General features: G+C 41.9%; 1 protein-coding gene, 2 long non-coding RNA genes and 2 pseudogenes across 6 annotated transcripts; 2 read left to right on the top strand and 3 right to left on the bottom strand.

Annotated features, from left to right (window-relative positions):
* The first annotated feature begins 679 nt into the window (after positions 1 to 679).
* Positions 680 to 7,658, top strand: LOC137746653 (uncharacterized). 3 transcript variants are annotated; one of them, XR_015955735.1, is made up of 5 exons: positions 680 to 1,028; positions 1,225 to 1,507; positions 1,605 to 1,704; positions 2,189 to 2,264; positions 7,322 to 7,658. It is a non-coding gene; the product is annotated as an uncharacterized LOC137746653 (long non-coding RNA). The 3 variants fall into 3 exon arrangements; XR_015955739.1 differs by having other exon boundaries at positions 680 to 1,093; XR_015955736.1 differs by having other exon boundaries at positions 680 to 1,121.
* LOC148698613 (uncharacterized) lies at positions 772 to 3,672 on the bottom strand (annotated as a pseudogene). Its single transcript, XR_015955728.1, has one exon. The product of XR_015955728.1 is annotated as an uncharacterized LOC148698613 (transcript).
* Positions 7,539 to 7,643, top strand: LOC137749105 (small nucleolar RNA R71; annotated as a pseudogene).
* A 1,390-nt stretch (positions 7,659 to 9,048) lies between the features above and the next one.
* LOC148698612 (uncharacterized) lies at positions 9,049 to 11,243 on the bottom strand. The gene is made up of 3 exons (XR_015951968.1): positions 11,140 to 11,243; positions 10,728 to 10,813; positions 9,049 to 10,005 (listed from the first exon to the last, which is right to left on the bottom strand). It is a non-coding gene; the product is annotated as an uncharacterized LOC148698612 (long non-coding RNA).
* Positions 11,244 to 12,772: 1,529 nt separating this feature from the next.
* Positions 12,773 to 14,174, bottom strand: LOC137748360 (auxin-responsive protein SAUR36). The gene is made up of 2 exons (XM_088684203.1): positions 13,977 to 14,174; positions 12,773 to 13,325 (listed from the first exon to the last, which is right to left on the bottom strand). Exons 1-2 carry the CDS (start codon positions 14,132 to 14,134, stop codon positions 12,962 to 12,964), a joined length of 522 nt encoding a protein of 173 aa, XP_088540329.1. The 5' UTR covers positions 14,135 to 14,174; the 3' UTR covers positions 12,773 to 12,961.
* Positions 14,175 to 23,725: the final 9,551 nt, after the last annotated feature.

The following is a 23,725-nucleotide window of genomic DNA, read 5'->3' as shown; positions in this document are numbered from 1 at the left end:
TCAAAGTATAACTCATGAATTAGTGTCTAAGCAATGATAAATAGAAAAAACTCTACTATGGGATTAACCTTTACCACGTCCATTTGTTCTAACAGTTAAAATAATCTATGGATATTAACTTAAAAAGAGTGAATTTTTTTTTATTGTCTCAAAAATTAAAAACCTAGAAATTCTAATTCCCACCCCCAAACTTAAATCACACATTGTCCTCAAAGTGTGGAAAATAGAAGAAAAACGGGAAGAAAAAAAAACTAACACAACAAAATAAAAATAAATAACCTCCTCAAATAACTAGAAATAGACACACGAAAAATAAAACAAAAGACAAGCAACCAATAAAATGATACACTACAAAAGAAATAAAATAAAATAAAAAAAGAAGTGGACACACCTGGAGTCGAACCCGTGACCTAGAACTGGCGCTATATAGGCTGACTTAGCATCTTAGGTTGGAATTTTGAAACCATGGTGCAGGATAAGCGTTGGGCAGAGGGAAGATGATAAAGGGGCCCATTGAAAAACGTTTGGGTTTGAACCCAATCCTCAAACGCAAAGGTCCAAGAAGAAAACAAAAGAAATGGAGACACACGGAATGCATTCGTATACCTCACACGCGCACAGGCTTGTGAAAAACTTTGGATTCCTTTATCCCATGTCTGCACTTGGAACCTCGAGCCGAGAGCCGATCCTAGAGCTCAGAGCTCGTCATTTCAAAAGAGTCTCGTCTCTCTCATTTCTAATTATATTGAGGAATCCTAAGCCTTTTGCTCTATAGAAACTGAGAGGTCTCACATTTCTCTCAGCCATCTTTTCTTTAAAATGGTTCTCATTTCTCTACACTGGAAAACACTACCCACTCCTCCAACTTCATTGCAACATCAATGTTGCGGTAACAAAACCCGAAATCTCAAAGGTAAAACTCTTTCCTTGCTGCCATTGCGTTCCATTGAGCTTATTTGCATGGGAAAAGTAAAGAACTAACACGTGCAACTGTTTTCTCTGCGAGGACTTTCGGATCCACAACAAAAGTGAGGCACCAACACCCAATCTTCATAGATCCATAGCTAATGATCCAAAACTTATCCATCAGCAAGTAGAAACTCAGTCTCCCCTACACTTTGGTTTTGATTCTAGATTCTAAGTAACATTTTTCTGTGATGTGACTGACCAAAGGGCGAAAAAAAATATAACATCCATCCGTGTTCTTATTTATGCACACAGCAGATTTCGAAGGCTTGGATGATGGCATAACAACGGAAGAAAGGATAAAGACCCCAGATTTGACGAAAAACAGCCAAGCCAGACACAAATAACACGGATCGAAAACCAAAGCTAACAATTCATACTCGCATGTGACTGTGCTATGCCTGCATGTTGAGGATCTGCTGGTTTGCATGGATGATGACAGTCGGAGGTAAAATGTGTGTAAGATGCTCACGGATCTGTCGGCTATAGGGAGAAAAATAAAAGAATCCTCTCGGACCGCACTGATCCGATCATGCAAAAGGTACAAACGCGTGTTTTGAAATGTTCTTACTACGTACCGCAAAGATAAGGTGCAATGTCAGTTCATATCTCAAATTTCTGGCTCTGTGTGTCGATAGCTTGGATCCAGTTGATATCCGAGAGAAAAGAACACCCAAGCTGCAGAGTCAGTGGTTCAAAATGGCAAAATTAACAGGCAAACTCCTGGAACTGCAACAGGTAGAAAACTCATCCCTCGGTTCTTATGTTACTCAGCATGTATGGCTGCAAAGCATCTTTCGTGTGATATTCTGTGATATTTCAAACACCGAGAACCGGGACTTGTAACGCAAAAAGAAATAAAATGGTGATCTGGATGTGGATGATGATGTCGGACTTTGAACACCTTCTGCCCATGATAAAAACTTAACAAAAACCTGATCACCCCCAAACTAAAATATAAGGAATAACTGGGAACTATATGGGAATGAGAATGTTGAACTTGGAACACGCCTTTTCCCGTACTAATAGTGAATGAAAACCTGGATCCACCCCTGAACATATATGGACTCTTTGAACTTTAACCTTGCGGAAGACGGATAAAGACCCGACCCCCAAACTTCAATAATGGCATACATGGCATCTTTGAAACTAAAAGGTGTAGATCTGCATAAAAATAATGAAGCTCCTCAATACTTATCAACTTGATTTGTTTTGTTTCAAGAACACTGGAGGTCCACAAAAGCAGCTCATTGGCGTCTAAGGCTTGCATTGAAGAATGGCCGCATAGCAAAACGGAGGTATAATGTTCTATCTTTTTGTGGCTAGACCAGTGATTCTGCAAGAGCTTTGTAACTTCTGCATTATATGTCAGCATAGTCTAGGAATGTGGTTGATGGTAATGTAGACTTGCTGTTGGGTGCATGATTCCAGCCTAAAATAATCTCTCTGTGTATACATTCTTGTTAGCTTTGTTTGCTGTCTGCAAAAACCCACGTTATGAAATCAGAGATAGATTATAGAAAATACTGACTGTAAACTAAAAATTAAACGAGTAAAATTGTAACTTATTTTTTTCGATTTTTTTTTTTTTTCCGAATGTTTTTTTATTTTTAGATGATTGGTGACACTAAATGACAGCCTAGGAATTTAAATACAGCTAGACGGAAAATAATGAAATAAAACAGACAAAAAGTAATGAAAAAGTTAGAAAATTGGGTTGCTTCTCAATAAGAGCTTTATTTAAAGTCTGTAGCTAGACTGAACAGAAGCCCTGTGATTAAATTGTTGGATCCTTCAGAGTCATAGACTCGGCTGCACTGTCGAATGGTGACTCCAAGTATGGTTTCAGCCTGTGACCATTCACCTTAAATGTGTTGCCATTAATCTCGCTTGTAATGTCAACTGCTCCATGAGAATAGTAACCAAGTAGGGCCCATTCCATCAAGATTTCAATTTCCCTGGAAATAACTTTAATCTGGAACTGAATAACAACACTTTCTGCCCTGGCTGGAAATCTGTCCTGAGAATTTGTTTGTCATGGAATGCCTTTGTTTTGTCTTTGTATATGCGTGCATTTTCATAAGCTTCATGGCGAATTTCATCAAGCTTATTGAGTTGCAGCTTACGTTTTTCCCCTACTGAATCGTAAGCAAAATTTAACTCCTTGATAGCCCAAAACGCTTTATGCTCTAGCTCCATAGGTAAATGACAAGCCTTGCCATACACAAGCCAAAACGGGGACATCCCAATTGGTGTTTTAAAAACTGTTCTGTAGGCCCAAAGTGCATCGTTTAAATTCAAACTCTAGTCTTTACAAGTGGAGCCAACTGTTTTCTCCAAAATACGCTTTATTTCCCTGTTTAAAACATCAACCTGCCCTGATGTTTGTGGATGGTAAGGAGTGGCAACATGATGAGTTATCCCATATTTTGCAAGTAATGCAGCAAACTGTTTATTAATAAAATGCTTTCCCCCATCACTAAGTATAACTCGCGGGATGCCAAACCGTAGAAATAGGATCCCTTGGAGGAATTTCAGAACCACTGATTCCTGATTAGTTGGTGCTGCAATCGCCTCGACCCACTTAGAAACATACTCAACCCCCACCAAAATATATTGATTGCCATGTGAAGATAGGAATGGTCCTATAAAATCAATACCCCAAACATCGAATAATTCAACAACTAAAATACCATGTTGTGACATCTCATTCTGTTTGGACTAATTTCCCACTCTCTGATAACGATCACAAGATTTACACCAATTATTAGCATCCTTGAAAAGAGAAGGCCAAAACAGTCCACTTTGTAGAATTTTAGCCGCTGTCCTTTTAGGCCCAAAATGGCCACCATAAGCATAATGATATGAAAACTTTAAAACACTGTCTTGTTCCTCTTCTGGAATACATCTGTAAATAATCTAATCTGGACAATATTTGTATAGATCCGGCTCATCCCAAAAATAAAATTTTGCATCTGCCAAAAATTTCTTTTTCTGCTAATAACTAAAATCTAGATGAATAACTCCCCTGGCCAAATAATTAACCAAATTTGCAAACCATGGTGTTTTGTGTTGGACAGCCAACAATTGTTCATCAGGAAAATTTTCATTGAGAGGCAATGTGTCTTATTCTGCAGTAGCAGAATTTATTAATCTTGATAAATGATCAGCCACCACATTTTCACTGCCTTTTTTGTCCCTAATTTCCAAATCAAAATCTTGAAGTAAAAGAATCCACCGAATAAGTCGAGGTTTAGCATCCTTTTTAGATAATAAATACTTCAAGGCAGCATGATCTGTGTAGACAATTACCTTAGCCCCAATTAAATAAGAACGAAATTTCTCTAATGCAAAAACAACTACCAACAATTCTTTCTCAGTGGTTGCATAGTTCAACTATGCATCATTGAGAGTTCTGCTAGCATAATACATTACTTGAGGAATCTTGTCTTTTCGTTGTCCAAGAACTGCCCCAACTGCATAATTTGATGCATCACACATTACTTCAAACGGTAAGTTCCAGTCCGGAGCTGCAATAATCGGTGTTGAAGTTAGGAGTGTTTTCAACTTGTTGAAAGCCTCCAAGCATGCATCACCAAAAACAAATTGTGCATCCTTAGCCAATAAGTTACACAAAGGTCGTCTAATCTTGGAGAAATCCTTGATAAACCGTTTGTAAAACCCAGCATGTCCAAGAAACGAACGAATGCTCTTCACAGTAGTAGGAAGGGGCAACTCAGCAATAACATCAATCTTAGCTTTATCAACCTCAATACCCTTGCTAGATACCAAGTGCCCTAAAACAATGCATTGTTTAACCATAAAATGACACTTCTCCCAATTCAATACTAGATTAGTTTCTTTGCAACGCTCAAGAACCAAAAATAAATTCTGCAAACAATGATCAAACGAATCCCCAAAAACAAAAAAATCATCCATAAATACTTCAACAGCTCATTCAACCAAACCTGAGAATATGCTCATCATGCAGTGTTGGAATGTTGCAGGTGCATTGCATAATCCGAAAGGCATTCTTCTGAAAGCAAATGTACCAAAAGAGCAGGTGAATGTGGTTTTTTCCTGATCCTTTGGTGCAATTGGAATTTGATTGTAGCCTGAATACCCATCTAAAAAACAATAGAAAGCCCGACCAGCCAATCTTTCCAACATTTGATCAGTAAGGAGTAACGGAAAGTGATCATTTCTAGTACCTGTATTGATCTTCCTGTAGTCAATGCACATTCGCCACCTAGTAGTTAAACGTGTAGGCACAAGCTCATTATTGTCATTTTGCACAACTATAATTCCAGTGCATTTAGGAGTACCACTTGAGTAGGACCTACCCATTTACTATCTAAAATTGGATAAATCATTCCAGTATCCAAAAGTTTCATAACCTCATTTCAAACAACTTCCTTCGTGATTGGATTCAATCGGCGTTGAGCATCAATGGTGGGTTTCACACCCTTCTCCATCAAAATTCTGTGCATACAGAGTGTTGGGTTGATCCCCTTAATATTTGCAATTGTCCACCCAATGGCATCTTGAAAATTTCTCAAAATACACAACAATTTGTCTTCCTCAATTGGAGATAAATCTGCAAAAACAATAACTGGCAGCGAAGAATTAGCACCCAAATAAACATATTTTAAGTGTTCTGGTAATGGCTTCAATTCTAGCTTAGGTGGCTGTAATGGTGTTTTTGGTTCTCCCAAACTCTCAAAAACGTGCATCCACTTTAGCTGGTGTAAAGGAACACTTTCCAAAGCTGTAACATACTCAAAAGCCTCTTCATCTTCAGTTTTTGTGTCTTCAAAACCATGTAAAACTTTTAACAGTGGATCTGCTGTCAAACTGGGCATAATATCTACATACATGATGCCTTCTAACACGTCAACTCTCATACAATCTTGCATATCACTAGGCCTCTTAGTTGCTTCAAATAAATTAAACACAACAGATTGTTCTTCTACTCTAAGCATCAATGTGTCAACTTTCACATCTATCAAAGTTCTAGCAATTGCCATGAATGGGCACCCCAAAATAATTGGTGTTTGCATATCTTCATCCATATCCAAAACCACAAAATCTGCTAGAAGGTAGAGATTATCCACTTTGATAATAAGATCTTCAATAATACCCCTAGGATAAGCAACTGAACGATCCGCTAACTGTAAAATAATTGATGTTGATTTGATTTCTCCTTGTCCCAGCTGCTGAAAAACAGAAAAATGCGGTAAATTAATACTAGCACCCAAATCAATTAAAGCACATTTAAACTTAGAATTTCCAATTGTGCGTGAAATTGTAAAACTCTCTGGATCTTTTTTCTTTGGTGGCAGCTTTTGTAATAGAACTGCACTGCACTGCTTTGTGAGAATCACTTTTTCGAAGTCCACAAGCTTCTTTTTCTTTGTGCATGCATCTTTCAAAAACTTGGCATATAAGGGAATGTTCTTGACTGCATCAATTAATGGTAGATTAATATGAACTTTAGCCAATGTCTTCATGAAATCTGTTAATTATTGCTCTTTTGCATGTGGCTTCAATCTTTCGGGATATGGCATAAGTGGAACGTAAACACGTTCCGACTTTTCTACATTTTCTGCAGCAGGTATTGTAGTATTTTTGGATCTGTCCAGTGGTTGGGCAGATTCTGTAGAAATTTCAGAACTTGTTTGTGACTGCACAGGTGTTGCCCGTGAAGCTCCAGCACTGTTTTCTTTATTTTCTGCATCACGTTTGTCATAACTTTTACCACAACGCAATATTCTGACAGCATTACAATTTGTATTTCCACGTGGATTCGAGATAGTTTGGCTGGGAAATTTTCCTGGTTCTCTGCCCGAAAACTGGAGTGAAAGCTGCCCCATTTGCTACTGTAGATCTTTCATTGTTGCTTGTATGTTCTAAATGTTTTGGTTGGTTTCCTGAATTTCTTATTTTGTTACATCAAAACTTGCCTTAGTATGATCTGCCTATTTTTCAATTGCGACTTCCCAAGAAGGTTTAGCTTGAGCATCAGGTTGCTGTATTTGTTGTTGAAACTATGGTTTAACCTGTTGATCTATATTCCACTTGAAATTTGGGTGATCTCTCCACCCGGGGTTGTAAAAATTTGAGTATGGATCATTTCTAGGCCTTTGATAATTATTGAATGCGTTAATCTGCTCTGTAACATGCTCTGGGTATGCGTCCCTATGTGGGCAACCCATAAAATCATGTGTTGTGATGCCACAAATGGTATGTGCGGCTGAAGTAAGCTGCCGGACAGGTGCTGCCATTCTTTGTAAAAGCATGTCAAATTTTGCATCAAAATTTTTTGACTTCTTTTCCATCTTTTCTATCTTTCCAGATACATGCGGTGACCCACTGGACATCTCAAAAACAGCCCTGGTTTGAGGTATATCAACTGCCCATTGTTGAGATTCTGTCGCCATGTTCTCAAACAATTGATACGCTTACAGTGCATTTTTTTCTGAATACGTTCCTCCACAATAAGCATTAACAAGAGGCTTAGTAGTCAAATTCAGCCCTCTGTAAAATAAATTCATTTGAGTGTCACCATTAATGCCTGAATGTGGACATTTCCTGAGCAGATCCTTGTAACGTTCCCATGCTTCATGAATTGCTTCATTAGGTTTCTGAGCAAATGTTAAAATTTGAGTACTCATATCAAGTGTTCTTGAAGCTATGTAGTATTTGCTTAAAAATGCAGCGCTGAGTTGGTTCCACGAAGTAATGCTTCCAGATGGAAGTGTGAATAACCATCTCCTTGCACCATCCTTCAAAGTGTACGGAAAAAGTCTGAGTTTGATAGATTATGCTGAAAATCCTCTCACCAAAATGTTTTTGCATCCCATTAGAAATTCAGTTAGATGCATGTTAGGATCATCTATTGATAAACCATGAAATGAAGGTAAAATCTCTAACATATGATGCTTTATCTCAAACGTAGACCCATCTTCAACTTCAGTATAAGTAATGCAGCTTGGCACCTCTGTGGCATGAGCTGTTAGGGATTCCCTCAGTGGTTGTCCTGCTGTTGGTATAACAAATGCCATAGCTCCCTTGCTGTCCAAAACCCCCGTAAACAGATTATGCAAAATTGTTCCCTGCAGTGAAGGTTCCCACTGCAAATTCTACTCTCTAAGTCTCTATCTAGCTGTTCATTCAGGTTATGGATCAAAATCTGCAATTTGTTGTTTTTGTGATCTGGTACAAACCATGCACAATTTGCAGAGAATAAAAAAAATGAATTTTTTTTTTATATATATGGGAATAATTAATTGAGAATATGATAGACAAAAGTCTATTTAAAATCAATTCCTGGCAGCGGCGCCAATTTCTTGATAGGATTTTTATCACCTGTGCAAAAGGGTTAAAAACACCTAAAATACTTGCAAGAGAAACAAGGTTATTGTAGTATAATTAGCTCAAGTAAGGTCATTCTCCACATGGATTAATTTAAAGAGATCAAAGCGAAATCAATTCTCAACTAATTAATTAAAACAAAGTTTTTCTTTTGAAAGAGGTGATTTAATGACCTAAATTAAGAAAAACAAATTTAATTAAAAAGATTACTTAAAAACCACAACTTTAAAGAAAGATAAAGGAAACAATTTTTAGAATTCAAAGTGAGAAAGTACTAGGGTTCCGCCGTCACCCTAACAGTCCTATATAGCTCTTCTAAATTACTTACGAACCATACATACATATTTTGAAGGTTAGGTTTTCCTAGAGTATATCCTATTTGGAACCTCCAACATAGAACCTAAATCTAACATGCAACCCGTCTGTGGTGTCTAGATTGAATGTGAACATGCAAGACTCATTAAGTTTTATGAAAACATTTTGAAAAATCATATAACCTTTAAAACGTGTCGTCCATCCTAAGAGGTTACACATTAACAACAAGAAGCCTTAGTCAATTTTAAGGACAACCCTCCGCCAAAATTGTATCAAATAAGACAAATGGATAATTTAAAGCACAGTGATTAACAATCCAAAACTTGCATGCATAAATTCATAAGCAAATTAAAAAGAGACTACATATTCTTGCTAAGGATCATGGCCTTACCCTAGCAAAAGAAAATTAGTTACGCATTTTCATACTAAAAATCATAGTCTTTATTGAAATAGAAAAAGAATGAAAACACCTTGAAAATATAAGTCTTTAAACCTCTAAGCTTTGCCCCAAATATTCTCTCCAAAATTTGCATGCGTTCTCTCCTCTCCCAAAACCCTAGGTCTGCCAAAAGGCTTATTTATACTACCCTCATTAAAACCCTCCTAATAAAAGGTCTTAGAATGAGGCTAGGTAACTAAATAAATTAAAATAAAATAGGAAACATAATCCTAAATTGACTTGGTAAATTCGCCCAAAATTCTGCATAGCCACGTTTTGGACCCATATTAGCTTCAAAACTGTCCCAAAATAGCTAGATTTAAAGCCTAGACTATTCTGAACACTTCTCCAGACGGCCACGAACCCATCTGAGGTCATCTTAGGCTCCAAAAACGCAGTTTAAGCCCAGAAATGTCAATTTCCAGCAACGCGCACTGCTCTTTTATTTAATCACCAAAAAATAACCGCTTGGTAGAAAAATCCAAAATTTTGACACGAACAAGCCAAGAGACACACGATTCGTCCATTAGATCATGTTTTGCTCTAGAGGAAGTTGAATGTCCTATATTGAAAATATAAAGCAAAGTATCAAAATTCTACCAGAATAATTATCAAATTACACTAAGAATAGGGTGAAATATATAATATAATATTGACTTATCAATTATCAGATGTAGCCTGCACCCAAAATCAAACCCACAAATTTCATAAGAATAACGTTAACTTAAGTTCAACTGTTAAAGTGATTAGAGTTGAGGACAACACCGAGATATGATCATATAAATACCTGAGAAAAGTAGATTTTCAAGGGGTTTGCAATCATAATTTTCCATACAAAAATCTCAACAAATTCACTGCAACCCTTCTGCAACTTGCACTAAGAACATATCTGCTATCAACTTCTCTATGATCTGTAAGCATCAAATATAATTACTGAATTGCTTCATAGAAAAATGGACCACAGGGAAACCCATATGAGTGGTAACGAATACAATGCAAAGTTAGAGTCAACGAAGGGCTAAAGGACAAAAGCTTCTCTTGCTGAAATCGTAATTCTGTTACAAGATTAACCTACTTAAGACTTATATTTGCTCCTTACACGAAGATAACAGCTTTCTATAAATGCATAGCACACTGATCCAAAGTGCTCGTTTTGCTAATCCTTGTAACATCTTTGCTAGTGGGTAGAAAAATGGAAACACATGAGATGGAATATATATATATATATATATATATAGAGAGAGAGAGAGAGAGAGAGAGAGAGAGAGATTCTTTTATAAATATGCACTTAAAGCAAACGTATAGAATTGGACATGCACATGATTTTTCCTATTACAACAAAATTTTAAACAGACATATTGTCTTCATATTTGAGCTTAATGATATTTCAAACAGTTCACAAAACACAATTAACATCTGTCATTGTTAGAATTTGAAAACCAACAAATTGTTGTCTTCATATGTGAGGTTAGTGCCATTTTATTTACGAACCAAAATTAACATCTGGAAAAGATTAAATCTATATAACTAGCGCTAGAAAAATAAAATTAAACATTGGTTAATGGAAAATAAAGTATGAATTAGAAAAGATTGTGGAATTGACTTTGAACTTTAAACTCTTCATCAAGCTCACCAAAAGCATTAGTTAGGGAATTCGCAGTGGGTTCTTCAAAGCATATTCACAAGTTTCCCAATTTTTCTGTCATTTGGTTCAGCACCCTGCCAAGCATAGTTTTGAGAATAAGCAATTTATCAGGCGTATTACCAAAGCTTCAAACCATTCACAATCTCAAGACTCTCAACTAAGACCTACAAAAATAGCTTATTAAAACCAATGACGGATGCAGGATTAGACTGAATGTAAAACATATATATAAAGACTATATATCTAACTTACAAGCACCAGAGTATCACACTGAGCAACTAAGAAAGTCACTTCATACACAAGTAGCTGTACAACTAGTAAGTAGACCCAAACTTCTTATGCCACAAACAACATCCATATTTTTAAATACTAGATCACAGGACATAAGCTGATAACTAACCTGATTACGAGGTGTAGTCAAACCCAAAGCTTAAAACCGAAATAGTTTTCTCTGACTCCATTCTTCTCGGCCCAGGTCGAAGAAGAATAGAGAGAGGATTTAGCTTTTTAAGATTGAGATTTGGTGTATCTGGGATTTTTGTTTGTATATATTCTTTGTCGGTAATGAAATTTACTTTTTGACAAAAAAAATATATTTAATAATGCAATTTTTAATTGTCATCATTATCAAATTAGATGAGTGACATTTGTTTAAGATTATAATTCTTCTAAAAGATTGAAATAATTGTCACCCAACCCAACAAAATGGAAAAGTCTGCTCACTTTCAATAGAGTAATGCTAGAGACACTAAATTTTGTAAACTAAATAATATTGAAGTTGATGAGTGGATTATTACATAAACATTGATAAATGTGCTCATTTTTTATTGCTAACACATCATTTAATTTGCAAATTTAATCTCTTTAACATCACTCCTTTCAATATATCCAAACAGGACACAAATCTGCCATTTTTTCGAGCTAACTCAGTTACACCACGAACTCCCCAAAGACCAAGCATGCACGCACCATAAAATCCCTCCAGCAAACGCCCCATCTGAATGTCTTCTTAGACAAGTTGCAAGTGGAATACAGTACAACATAGCTAGACTGCATTCAACTGTTTCATGATCTGCATGTAGTGCTTGGCAGCCCCTTTTTAAGGATATAATTCTACATTCTTTGGGCTACAGGTAGTCAAGTTATCGACAACATCAATATTGAACAATTCGGCTCATCTCTTTAAAACTTTGGCAGTGTATGCGAGAGATGACTTATCTACACCAGTTGTTGTGCCAAATGGCTTTCTGAGCCGGTATCATGATGACATGCGTTATAAATTTTCATAAAGCATCGTATTTTTTTTTTAGGAGAAACGATAGCTAAAGCATCGCATTATTAATTTAGGACGACACGGCGGAATCTCATGGCGGCATGTTAGGAAACTGCGTCCATCAGTTGATTCTAATTTCAGATTCTCCACCATGCCCACCTCCATGGCTGAGTAATACTCTTATGGTACTAATATCTTTGTTGACAACATTTGCATAATCTAGAAAACTTTGTGACATGTGGAAGTGGAATGACAAGTTCTCAAGCATAAGTGATTTAATCCACCCTCCTCTCACATGTTATGTCTGTATACTCGAAATGGCAAATGAGATAAAAGGTAAATATTTGTATTTTATTACACGAAAGTTCTAGTTCAAGCAATTTAAAACATTTATTTTGTGCATCTCAAGTCTTGTACTTGAATATCACTTGTATCAGAAGTAAAATATCCCGTCACATGCTCTATACAATTTCAATCACATAGTTCCATTTAAGACGTATTCAACTTCATCAATTACTCATAAGCACCACATTTCCAATGAGGTTAATATCAATCACCATCTCACTCTCCCACTTTCATACGTTTTTAATTAATACCATCACCACCACCAACACCACCATAATATTAAAGCTGTCAAAATCTTGCCATCCTAATCACTTTTTAACACCCTTTGTTGCGTTCCACATAAAAAAAAAAAAAACCAACATAATCACTATCATTATCATATCATAACCATTTTCAACCACACAAAGCAACCCACTTGTGAAAAAAATCATACATATATTATATTCCTTTCATAAATATATACATCTACGAAAAATATAAAAACTAAAAAAGTCAACAAAAGGGAAGTAAAAAAATCACTAAAAACTCAACAAAAATTCGTAATAAACATCACTATCCATCGTGGAATATTATCGTCACCATCATCGCTATTCACTAATCGCACCTAAAGAGTGGCGCTGCGCTTCCACATCAGCCTCCGGTGACCAGACCCGGCGGCGATCCGGGTCTTGACGCTCTCAAAGTCCGACATCGGGCAGGGTATGGTGATCCCGCCGTCGTGCTCATACCCGTACTCCTCCTCGGCCTCTCTCAGAAGCTGCCCGAACAGGGGATGGTTAAAGTAAATGATGGGCACCAAAACTCGGTCAAAGTCGCCGTCTTTTTGGCCCACGTATACAGCTAGATGTCCCTTCGGCACCCGTACAGGCTTGTTTTTCTCAACCGGGTTCTGACCCAACCGCTTGTAACCCGACCCTGGCTTGCTGCAGCACAAAGATTTAGCCCCAGCGGACAGCTTCCGACCCCAGGTGAGCAGCTACGATGAATGGACACGGACACGAACACGAGGATACGACACGGTACGACACGGGGATACATCAAATTTCTAAAAACTAAGACACGATACGGCATGGATACGGTAATTTATATAATACATATATATTTTAAATAACAATAAAAAAAATAATTACTCAAAATTTAATTTATATTATTCAAACTCTTAAAAAGAAAGGATGGTAGTGGTGTAAATTCGGTGGGCTATGTAGTTTTGGGCTTTAGTCTCATTTAAACCCTAAAATAATAAAATAATAATAATAATGTGGTGTCGTTTTTTTACTACATAAACAAACAAACGGCATATTGACCTAGCAGTCATCTTCTTTGCGAAGCCTCCTCCACTAGATCGGGTCGTCTCCGTGCGACGCCTTCCTCCATCAAATTGCGTCATCTTCTTTGCGAGGTGTCCTTCCACCAGATTGCGTCATGGTGCAGATATCCGTATCTAGACAGTCGGATACCTGTATCTAAACCGTCGGATACCCGTATCCATCTGTCAAACGCCGTATCTGTTGATCCAGATACGTATCCAACGCGTATCCGACCGTACCAGAAGCGTATCGTGTCCATTTGCGTATCTGACACGCGATACGCGGCCGATGTGCCGTGTCTGTGCATCGTAGGTGAGCAGCCTTGACATGGGTTTGTAGCTGCAAGCCGAGGAGGGAGAACCCGGGTTGAGCCGGGCATATTCGGGTCGGGTTCGGGTCCAACGGACGAAGAACCACCGGCTGACCCGGCAAAGGCGCTTTCCGAGCTTGAATCCTCTGAACTTCGCCATTTGTTTGGGAGAAAAAGGAGGAAAATCTGTCTTGTGCGTTTTGAAATTTGGGTTGAGAAGTGAATGGGTTTTCGTCAGAGATTGATTTGGTTCAAGAAAATGGCCACGGATCGGCCTCGGACATGGTGAGACGAGAGAGGGTTAAGCAGATTTCAGAGAGAGAAGTGGGGATGTTGGACATGGTCTAGATTTGCAGTCCAAAAACACAAGCTTTTAGGGTATTTCATCAAAAGTACGAAATATCCAACTGCTTAAAGTACCAAAAACAAAAAGATAGATTTTGTTACGCACGATAAAACGATCAGGCGAGCAGAACTACGCACAAAGACTCGATTACCCGAGCAGAACTACACACAAAGACTCGATCACCGGCAACTATTCTTTCAAAGTGAATAAAATTGAGACTAACCTGATTTCTGGGCGATGATCTATGGGGGTTTGGTGGGTGTTTTTTGAGTTTTGGTTTTTTTATGGCGGTGGGTGACGATTGAGATTAAGAGTGTATGGGAAGAGAGAAGAGGGTTATATATATATATATATATATATATATATATATATATATATATATATGTGGGAAGTTACTCAGATGAGGAAAATATTATGAAGTCAAATATGTACGAAGGAAAGGGGGAGAGCAAGTGCAAGTGGGGAACGACTTGGTTTACCAAAAAAAAAACAAAAAAGTGGGGAACGACTTGGATAGCTGGGTTGTCGGTAAAAAAAAAATTGGAATTGGAAATCGTCGGCCCGCGAATACGGGAGAGAAGATTATGGGGAGAGTTAAGTAGATGAAGTCAAGAGTCAGAGAAAAGAAGGGTCGGATGAAGGAGTCTCGGTCGAGGAAGGTTTTCGAACCTTTGTTGGCAGAGGTCACCTTACTAAGCTTTCTCGGCATAGTTAGGTGTTACGAATTACATTGCTCGGCGTACTGGTTGCCGAGTGGTTTTATGATTGGATACTCACAGGTGAGTTTCAGGGTTCGGCATTCCGACGGCCGAACTACGTTTACCATCAAGACATATATCACGTTCGAGTACCTGTGCCCATACACCTTGGTCTCGATTCGACGTGCTTATACTCTCACGAATATAATCACAGTGACCGAATCGGGCTCGGACGATTTGTGAACTCCGCAGAAGTAGCAGCCTTGTCTTCAGGCTGTAGAACCCAGAGACCGAGAGTGTTCCTTCCTCGGTCGCAATCGCAAGTTAAAGAAGTCCGCAACGCGCTCAAAGCTACATCAACAGATTTTACTCCTCGGCCAGGCTCGGCCGACGAGTTGGCACGCCCCGCATTCGACCGAAGGACGTAGTTAGCTTATTAGTTACTCGGCCTGCGCGCCACGTAGGTTTTGTAATTTTTAGGATCAACATTTTGGCACGCCCGGTGGGACCATTGTGCTAAACCTTCGGAGTTCATGACCATTGAGACACGGTCTACGAAGCAGAAAACAACCATGGGAAAGTCAACAACTGACTTGCCAGTGCAAGGCCTTGGGCAGGATTTGCATTCTACAAAAAATCCGATCATAATTGCGCCGCCCGAGGCCACTAGTATAACACGCCGGGAGAGTGAAGTCTGTCTCGGCGGACAACCTTACAACCCCACAGTCCCGAATCAAACAGCTGGAATGTTCATGGAAGGGATTGTAGAAGATTGTGATGACGATGGTGGAGAAGGTTCCGATCCACCAACTAGGACATTCCTTCGGAGACGACTGGATGAACAATATCGTCAGGTCGAGCAGTCGATTGGTCAGAAGATGAATGATTTGCTGGACGCAATACGTAGTAATAGCGATACACAGACCAGAATGCTTGAACTACTAGTCAGTAAAGCTTTCGAAGATGGCCAGGTCGGCCAACCGCGGCAGCTCCCGACGAATGTGCCCATACCAGCCGAGAGAGGGTCCGCTCGGCCACAACCAATCCCCTTAGAAAGAAGAGGACCAGGGAATAGAGCCGAGGGACCAAGCCAGGGAGAAGAAGTCGCCTCCATAAACGTGACCGAAGTCCAGAGAATGATTGATTCGGCCCTAAAAAAAGGGCCGAAGTTTCCAAAATTCATTCACCCGTACCCGGCTTATGTGGAAAGGTTTGAATACCCACGAGGATTTAAGATCCCCGATTTCAGCCTCTTCGCCGGGGAATCATCATTATCCTCACTAGAACATGTGGCTCGGTTCACAGCGCAGTGTGGGGACGTCAATAGTGATTTTTACAAACTACGACTGTTTAACTTTTCACTGACAGGCTCAGCTTTCGCCTGGTACATTAATCTCCCACCCAACTCCGTGCAGAGTTGGGAAGAGTTGGTCGAAAAGTTCCATGAACAATTTTATCGGCCAGGGATGGAGATGTCCGTATCCTCCTTGGCCAGGATGGCTCAAGCATCTGATGAATCTCCAATGGAATACCTAACAAGGTTTAAATCGGCCAGGAATTGGTGCCGAGTACCACTCCCCGAAGTCGAATTCGTCAGGATCGCCCTCAACGGATTAGACGTGGAATACAAAAAGAAGTTTCTGGGGGCAAATATTCGAGATATGTACGAACTTGCTCAACACGTCGAACAATATGAGTATCTGCTCCGAGAAGAGAAGATATCAAAGTCACCACCCCGGGGGACGTTGTATAAGAACCCCACGGTGAGCTATGCATCGGCCGAAAGTGAAGACCCTCAGTACGCTAGCGTGGATGCAGCCGAGATAATAATAGACAAACCCTATGTTTGCAAGGCTTTGGCACAAGTAAATACCAAAGACGCCAAAACACGTTTGACCGCCGAGGAAACGGCTAAGTCATCAAAAGTATACACTTTTGATATCACCAAAGCTGACGCAATTTTCGATCAATTATTGGCAGCAAAAATCATCAAGCTTCGGCCGGGGCATACTATCCCTAAGGCCGATGAATTAAAAGGAAAGATATACTGCAAATATCATAATTCTAATAAGCATGCAACCAATAATTGTGTTGTGTTCCGGGACACAATTCAAAGCTGGATTGAAAAAGGAAAGTTGAAATTTCCGGAAAAGATGGCGGTCGACGTTAATCCTTTCCCTTCAACAACGATTGGTATGGTGGATGCTCACCTTCCCAAAAACAAAGGGAAGGCCGAATATGTCCCGGTGCAGCATATCCGTCGACCAAATGGTCAAACAAGACTAAAGCTTGATATCTTTTCAAATGCACCACCAACGGAACAATCGGCGCAACCCGCCGATGAGCCGATGACAAGGTCAAAATCCGACGGAACTTATGGATCGAAGGTGTTATGTGACCATTGTAAAACACCAGTGGAGCCTGGAAGGAAGATATCTTCAACACCACCTGCGGCCCCTACAACATCGTCGACAGGGTTAAGTCCACGGCATCAAGTGTTTGATCGACTCGGCCCACAAGTACGGCCGAAAGACCAGACCTCGGTCAGGCGGCGTCTGGATTTCGACGCACCTTTCTACAATGAGGATTATTACTCGCGCAATGCTAATAGTTCGGCCTCACCGGCCAATCGCAAAACTTTCAAACCACCAAGGACATCGGATCAACGCTGGTACAGTTACAATTCTCTGACTGGTTTGTATACGGCACTGTCCAAATCCCAAAAACGTCGTCGTCAACGAATAGATTGCATGGCTCGGCGACGAGGAGCGCAGGCCAGCCCGGCCAATCAATGGCAACCAAAACAGGCCGTGGAAGATAGTAGCGAACGGCCAACCCCGACTATCATGACCGAGTTAGCCGAAGGGAAGAAAGTAGCGGAGGCTGATTTCGAAACCACCATTGAGGAGGCTGAGAAACGTATTAAGATCCTTCTCCGGCCTGGGGAAACGAGAGCTCGTCTAGAGTACTTTACAAAAGAGGCCGAAAGGAAACTTTCTCCGTTACCACCGCGCGAGCCGCTTATCAAAATACGGCGCAACTTACACCCTCCGTTCCTCGGTGCATCCATGGAATACATGCGAGAATTTCATAAGAAGTACTCCGCAAATGACTTGTACGGACTCCCCAAGGCATGTCAGGAAGCCCTCGACTTGGCGCTAACTTGCCCTGATGCCGAGCAAATTATCCAGAAAACTTCTGATCCAGCCATTAAAGCTAGGTTTCAACATATCCGGGAGGCTCGGGTCCTTGGTTTTGAGGTCGATCCTTATACAGATATCGACGCCGCCGAATTACCCTTTTCGCTCGAAGACCTTCAGCACTTACGATATCATTTCGAAGTCTTCTCGGCTGTATCGCTCTTCGGCCTCACGGCCGACGAGGAAAAACGGATAGCACGATTGGATACCTATTTAGACACAAGAAACGCCCGTATTGCATATGAAGAACGAGCCCGTGTAACAAAGGACCAACGAAAATCTTCGGCAGTACACATCGCCGAAGGAAATGGCTCACCCGCACTCGATTTGGTTCCCACGTCTCGGATACCGGCTTTTACCGAGGAACTCAAAAGTTTGATCGAAGATTTTCCGACGACTGCTACAGAGGATAGTTCTCCGGAAGACGACGACCATGACCCCATGGGCCCTTCGGTCCTCGAACATATGGAGATCAGTATGGTCCACGTCCTACCGGCTGAATTCCAACCGAGTACCCACCAGTCAAGTTTCTTGGACGGGGACGTAGTTGCCGAGGAAGCAACACAAGTAGACTTCGTCGCAAACGACGACGATAGAGAAAACCAGAGCGGGGACAACCTTAAAGCCGTTTTGGCCGAGCTATTTCCCCGCTCCCCCTCGGTTAATCTCCAACACCTGAAGCCGTTGTACGTCACGGCTCACATCGAAGGATTTCCCATTTCTAAAGTGTTTGTCGACTGTGGAGCCACAGTCAACATTATGCCGATATCCGTCATGAAGGCTTTACGTCGTTCTGATAATGAACTCATTCCATCAGGAATCACTATGAGCAGCTTTGTTGGTGACAAATCTCAGACCAAAGGGGTACTCCCGTTGGAAGTTAGCATTGCCGGCCGTCAACACATGACGGCATTCTTTATCATTGATTCCAAGACCGATTATAACGCGTTACTTGGCCGTGACTGGATCCACCAAACCAGTTGCATTCCTTCCTCACTATACCAAGTCCTCATCTTTTGGGATGGCAAATCGGTCGTAGTCCATCCAGCCGATAACCAACCATTTGAAACCAACATGATTCAGGCTCGCTATTATGATGATCACGTCGGCTACATCACCCTCCAAGGCCTTAACGAGGATGGGCGGCCGACGAGAATTTCGGTACAAAAAGTGATTGAGGTCGGCGCCGAGACTGTCCAACAGGATTCGGCGAGACTTGGCTTGGCGAACTTGGTCATCAGTGCCGATGATTGAGCACACCACGCAAGAACGGCGTCAGGCCGCGGTTTCGTCTACAATGGAACGTTTGCTGGCCCATTGGTACGCCATTACCAAGCAACCACATTCTGGCATCAATTTGATCGAATTTCTGGCCGAAGCAGATAACGGCCCCGTTCTATCGTTCGATAAAGTTCAGGCTGCGCCGGCCGAACTCGAAGACCATCGACCTCAAGTCAAGGACCCGTTAGAGGAAGTTAACGTAGGCACGGCCGAGGATCCTCGAACATTATTTATTAGTGCGTTACTCCCACCGTCCATGAAGGTCGAACTCCGTAAGCTACTCCATGAGTTTAAAGATTGCTTTGCGTGGAGTTATCATGAAATGCCTGGCCTCGACCGAAACCTTGTAGAACATGAGCTACGCATCAAGGAGGGGTGTAAGCCTTTTCGACAACCTCCTCGTCGATTTTCAAACGAAGTACAACTCGGCATTAAGGAAGAATTAGTTCGGCTTCTGAAAGCCGGGTTTATTAGGACCGCTCGGTATGTCGAATGGTTGGCCAATATCGTCCCCGTTTTAAAGAAAAACGGTGCCCTTCGCATTTGCATCGATTTCCGTAATCTAAATCTGGCTACTCCCAAGGATGAATATACGATGCCGATTTCAGATTTATTAATTGATGCCGCAGCTAATCATGAATTGCTATCTTTTATGGACGGTCATGCGGGTTACAACCAGATTTTCATCGCCGAAGCTGACGTCCACAAGACGGCTTTCCGTTGCCCGGGGGCACTTGGTACTTACGAATGGGTAGTCATGCCTTTCGGCCTCAAGAATGCCGGCGCCACATACCAACGAGCCATGAATATGATCTTCCACGACTTAATCGGTACAATCGTCGAAGTTTATATCGATGATGTGGTCGTAAAATCCAAACGTCGTCAAACACACCTGGACGACCTAAGGCAAGCGTTCCTTCGCATGCGCAAAAACAACCTCAAGATGAACCCGGCCAAGTGTGCTTTCGGTGTTTCGGCCGGTAATTTCCTAGGATTTTTGGTACACCATCGTGGCATCGAGGTCGATGAAAATAAAGCCCGCGCCATCATCAGCGCCCCACCTCCGACGACAAAGAAACAGCTCCAGTCGTTACTCGGGCAGATAAATTTCCTCCGGCGTTTCATCGCCAATTCGGCCGGTAAAATGAAGGCATTCTCTACGCTCCTTAAACTGAAGGAGACCGACCGATTTGAATGGCGCGAAGAGCATCAAACTGCGTTTACGCAGATCAAGGTGGCCCTTTCCACTCCACCAGTGCTCGTTCCACCTTGTCGCAACAAACCCCTTAAGTTATACGTTTCGGCAGCCGAGGAATCCATTGGTTGCCTCCTCGCGCAAGATAATAATGTCGGGCGTGAACAAGCTATCTTTTACCTTAGCCGAAACCTGAATTCCCCAGAGATTAATTATGCACCTGTCGAAAAACTTTGCTTAGCGCTGTTTTTTGCCGCATCCAAACTTCGGCATTACATGCTCCCCACAGTTACGCAGGTCATCGCCCAAACCGACGTAATTCGATACATGCTGACTCGGCCTATGGTCAAAGGCCGAATCGGGAAATGGACACTCGCCTTATCCGAGTTCAGCCTTCAGTATGTACCACAAAAGGCCGTCAAGGGACAAGCCCTCGCCGACTTCCTGGCACAACACCCATCCCCTTATGGTTTTGAGGGGGGCGACGTCGACATCGGTTTCGTCACCACACGCGATAACCATTGGACTATGCATTTTGATGGTTCCAGTACTTCGACCTCGGCCGGGGTCGGTATCGCAATTCAGTCGCCGGACCACTGCCGATGGTATTTTTCTCTCAAGTTAGATTTCAGCTGCACCAATAATCAGGCCGAGTATGAAGCCCTCATTATCGGCCTCCATGTTTTACACGATCTGCGGGCCCCCCGCATTCTCGTCCTTGGCGATTCTGAACTTGTGATTAACCAGCTGAACGGCGTGTTTCGCTGCATGAGTTGTACTTTAGCTCCCTATCACATGGTCGCCACCTACCTGGCCGAGTCATTCGAACGAATCACATTTGAACACATTTCACGTATTCACAATACTGACGCCGACGAACTCGCCCAGATCGCCTCCGGAGCACAACTCATGGGGGGCAAGCTAGGTCGAATTGTGGGAATTGCGACCACGGGTCAACGATCGTACCCCGCCTTGATCAATCAACAAACTCTCCAACGCGCGCACGTAATACGTACAAGGGTAATGTCGCTCCCATCCCTACTAGAACGAGGAGATCCCATGGAAGTATGTGCCGTCGAAGTAGAACCAGATGATTGGAGAAAGACGATGTTACGGTACCTCGATAACCCCAATGGGAAACACGAACGAAGAATGAAGGTGCTCGCCACGAATTATGTGTCGTATCAAAATGAATTATATCGCAAGGGCGAGGATGGTTTACTACTTTTGTGCCTCGGCCCACACGAGGCTGCCCAAGTAATGGCCGAGGTACATGAAGGAATTTGCGGAGCACACCAATCTGGACGAAAGATGCGCTGGTTGCTCCGACGACACGGTTATTTTTGGCCCAATATATTAAAGGATTGCATCGAATATGCACGGAGATGCGTATCATGCCAAATTCATGGACCCGTGCAAAGAGCCCCGGCCGTATTGCTACACTCGGTTACTAAACCATGGCCGTTCAGGGGTTGGGCAATGGATGTAATTGGCAAAATCACGCCGTCATCAGGGGCAGCGAAGCACGCATGGATAATTGTAGCAACCGACTATTTCACTAAGTGGGTCGAGGCAAGGTCATACGCCGAATTAACTGCTAAAGAGGTATGCAACTTCGTAGAGGAGAATATTGTGACCAGATTCGGCGTGCCAGAAACAATCATAACTGATAATGGCACTATATTCACGGCCGATAGATTTAGGGAATACGCGGCAAGTTTGAATATCCGACTCGAGCAATCTACGCCGTACTACCCACAGGCAAACGGACAGGCCGAGGCAAGCAACAAAGTGTTGATCGGAATCCTTGAAAAAATGGTAAAAGAGAAACCTGGTTTGTGGCATTTAAAGTTATATGAAGCATTATGGGCATACCGAACTTCACCCCGGTCGGCCACTGGAACCACTCCTTATGCGTTAACTTATGGACACGATGCTATGTTACCGGTCGAGTTGAGTATAAGCTCGTTGCGAGTAATCGAGCAGAATGATTTGTGCAGTACTGAATACAGTCAAGCGATGCGACAAGAGTTGGAAGACTTAAAAGAAAGTCGAATCGACGCAGGTAACTTGTTGATTGCGCAAAAGAAAATTGCCGAACGAGCATATAACCAGCGTGTAAGACAAAAAACGTTCGGCGAAGGAGAATTGGTTTGGCAAACTGTGTTGCCTATTGGAATCAAAGACCCCAGGTTTGGTAAGTGGTCGCCAAATTGGGAAGGGCCATTCATCGTTCACAAAGTCCTCGGCAAGGGGGCATATCATTTACGAGATCGGACGGGTTCAGTTCACAAATTGCCGATTAATGGAAAGTTTTTAAAGAAGTACTACCCAATTACATGGGAAATGCAAGAGTAAGACCATTATACTGACAGCAAAACAACCATTGTATTGATGGCAAAATAACCATTGTATTGATAACAAAAAGAATCATTACAAGAGAACAAATACAATGATTTAAACTCCTAGGGGGTCGAGGGGAGGAAAGTCTCAAGGGCAGCTTTCAGCTCCAGCCACTTCGCCTCGCTCAAAATTATCTCAGCCTGCCGCGTCTTCTTGTTGCACTGCAGTTGCTGGATACGCCGTGCGCCGGCAGCGAAGGCCGTCAGCCGAGCCTTGTTAGCCTCAAAATCCTTCTCAAGCTCGGAAGCAGCAGCCGACCTTTGGCGTCGAAGGTCAGAAATCTGACGCTGGAGGTCAGAGATCTGGCGATCAAACTCGGTCAGCTTTGCTTTCTTTGCCTTGAAAGCCTCCATCTCTACTTGGCCAGCCTCATGCGCGACCTTGGCCACCTTCAAATCGTCCTCGGCCTGTAGGGCACGCTCGAAGATAAGAAAGTGTTGCCGAGTCCGCTCCAGGAGGTCGGTTAGGAAAGAGATGCCCTCCGGGCTCAGGTGACCACCACTGGCGAGGTCATTAAGACATTCTCCAACAGAGTCAAGGCCCTTGCACCGGAGAGCTTGGGAGGCAGTCAGAGACAAGACTTCGTACAGCTTCACGAAGACTTCGGCGGGCGTGGCTCCCGCCGATT

This window comes from Pyrus communis, chromosome 2 (assembly GCF_041283825.1).
Source record: "Pyrus communis isolate YQ-2024b chromosome 2, ASM4128382v1, whole genome shotgun sequence".
Classification (NCBI taxonomy): Eukaryota; Viridiplantae; Streptophyta; class Magnoliopsida; order Rosales; family Rosaceae; genus Pyrus; species Pyrus communis.
The sequence above is the reverse complement of the archived record's forward strand: the minus strand, read 5'-3'. Positions and strand labels throughout refer to the sequence as shown.

What these genes read in the sequence shown, in the direction of transcription:
- LOC137748360 (XM_088684203.1), bottom strand. Translation starts at nt 14,134, where the DNA reads ATGGCGAAGTTCAGAGGATTCAAGCTCGGAAAGCGCCTTTGCCGGGTC. An exon ending in CCCATGTCAAGGCTGCTCAC is followed by an intron (nt 13,326 to 13,976) that starts CTACGATGCACA and finishes GTAGCTGCTCAC; the next exon opens with CTGGGGTCGGAAGCTGTCCG.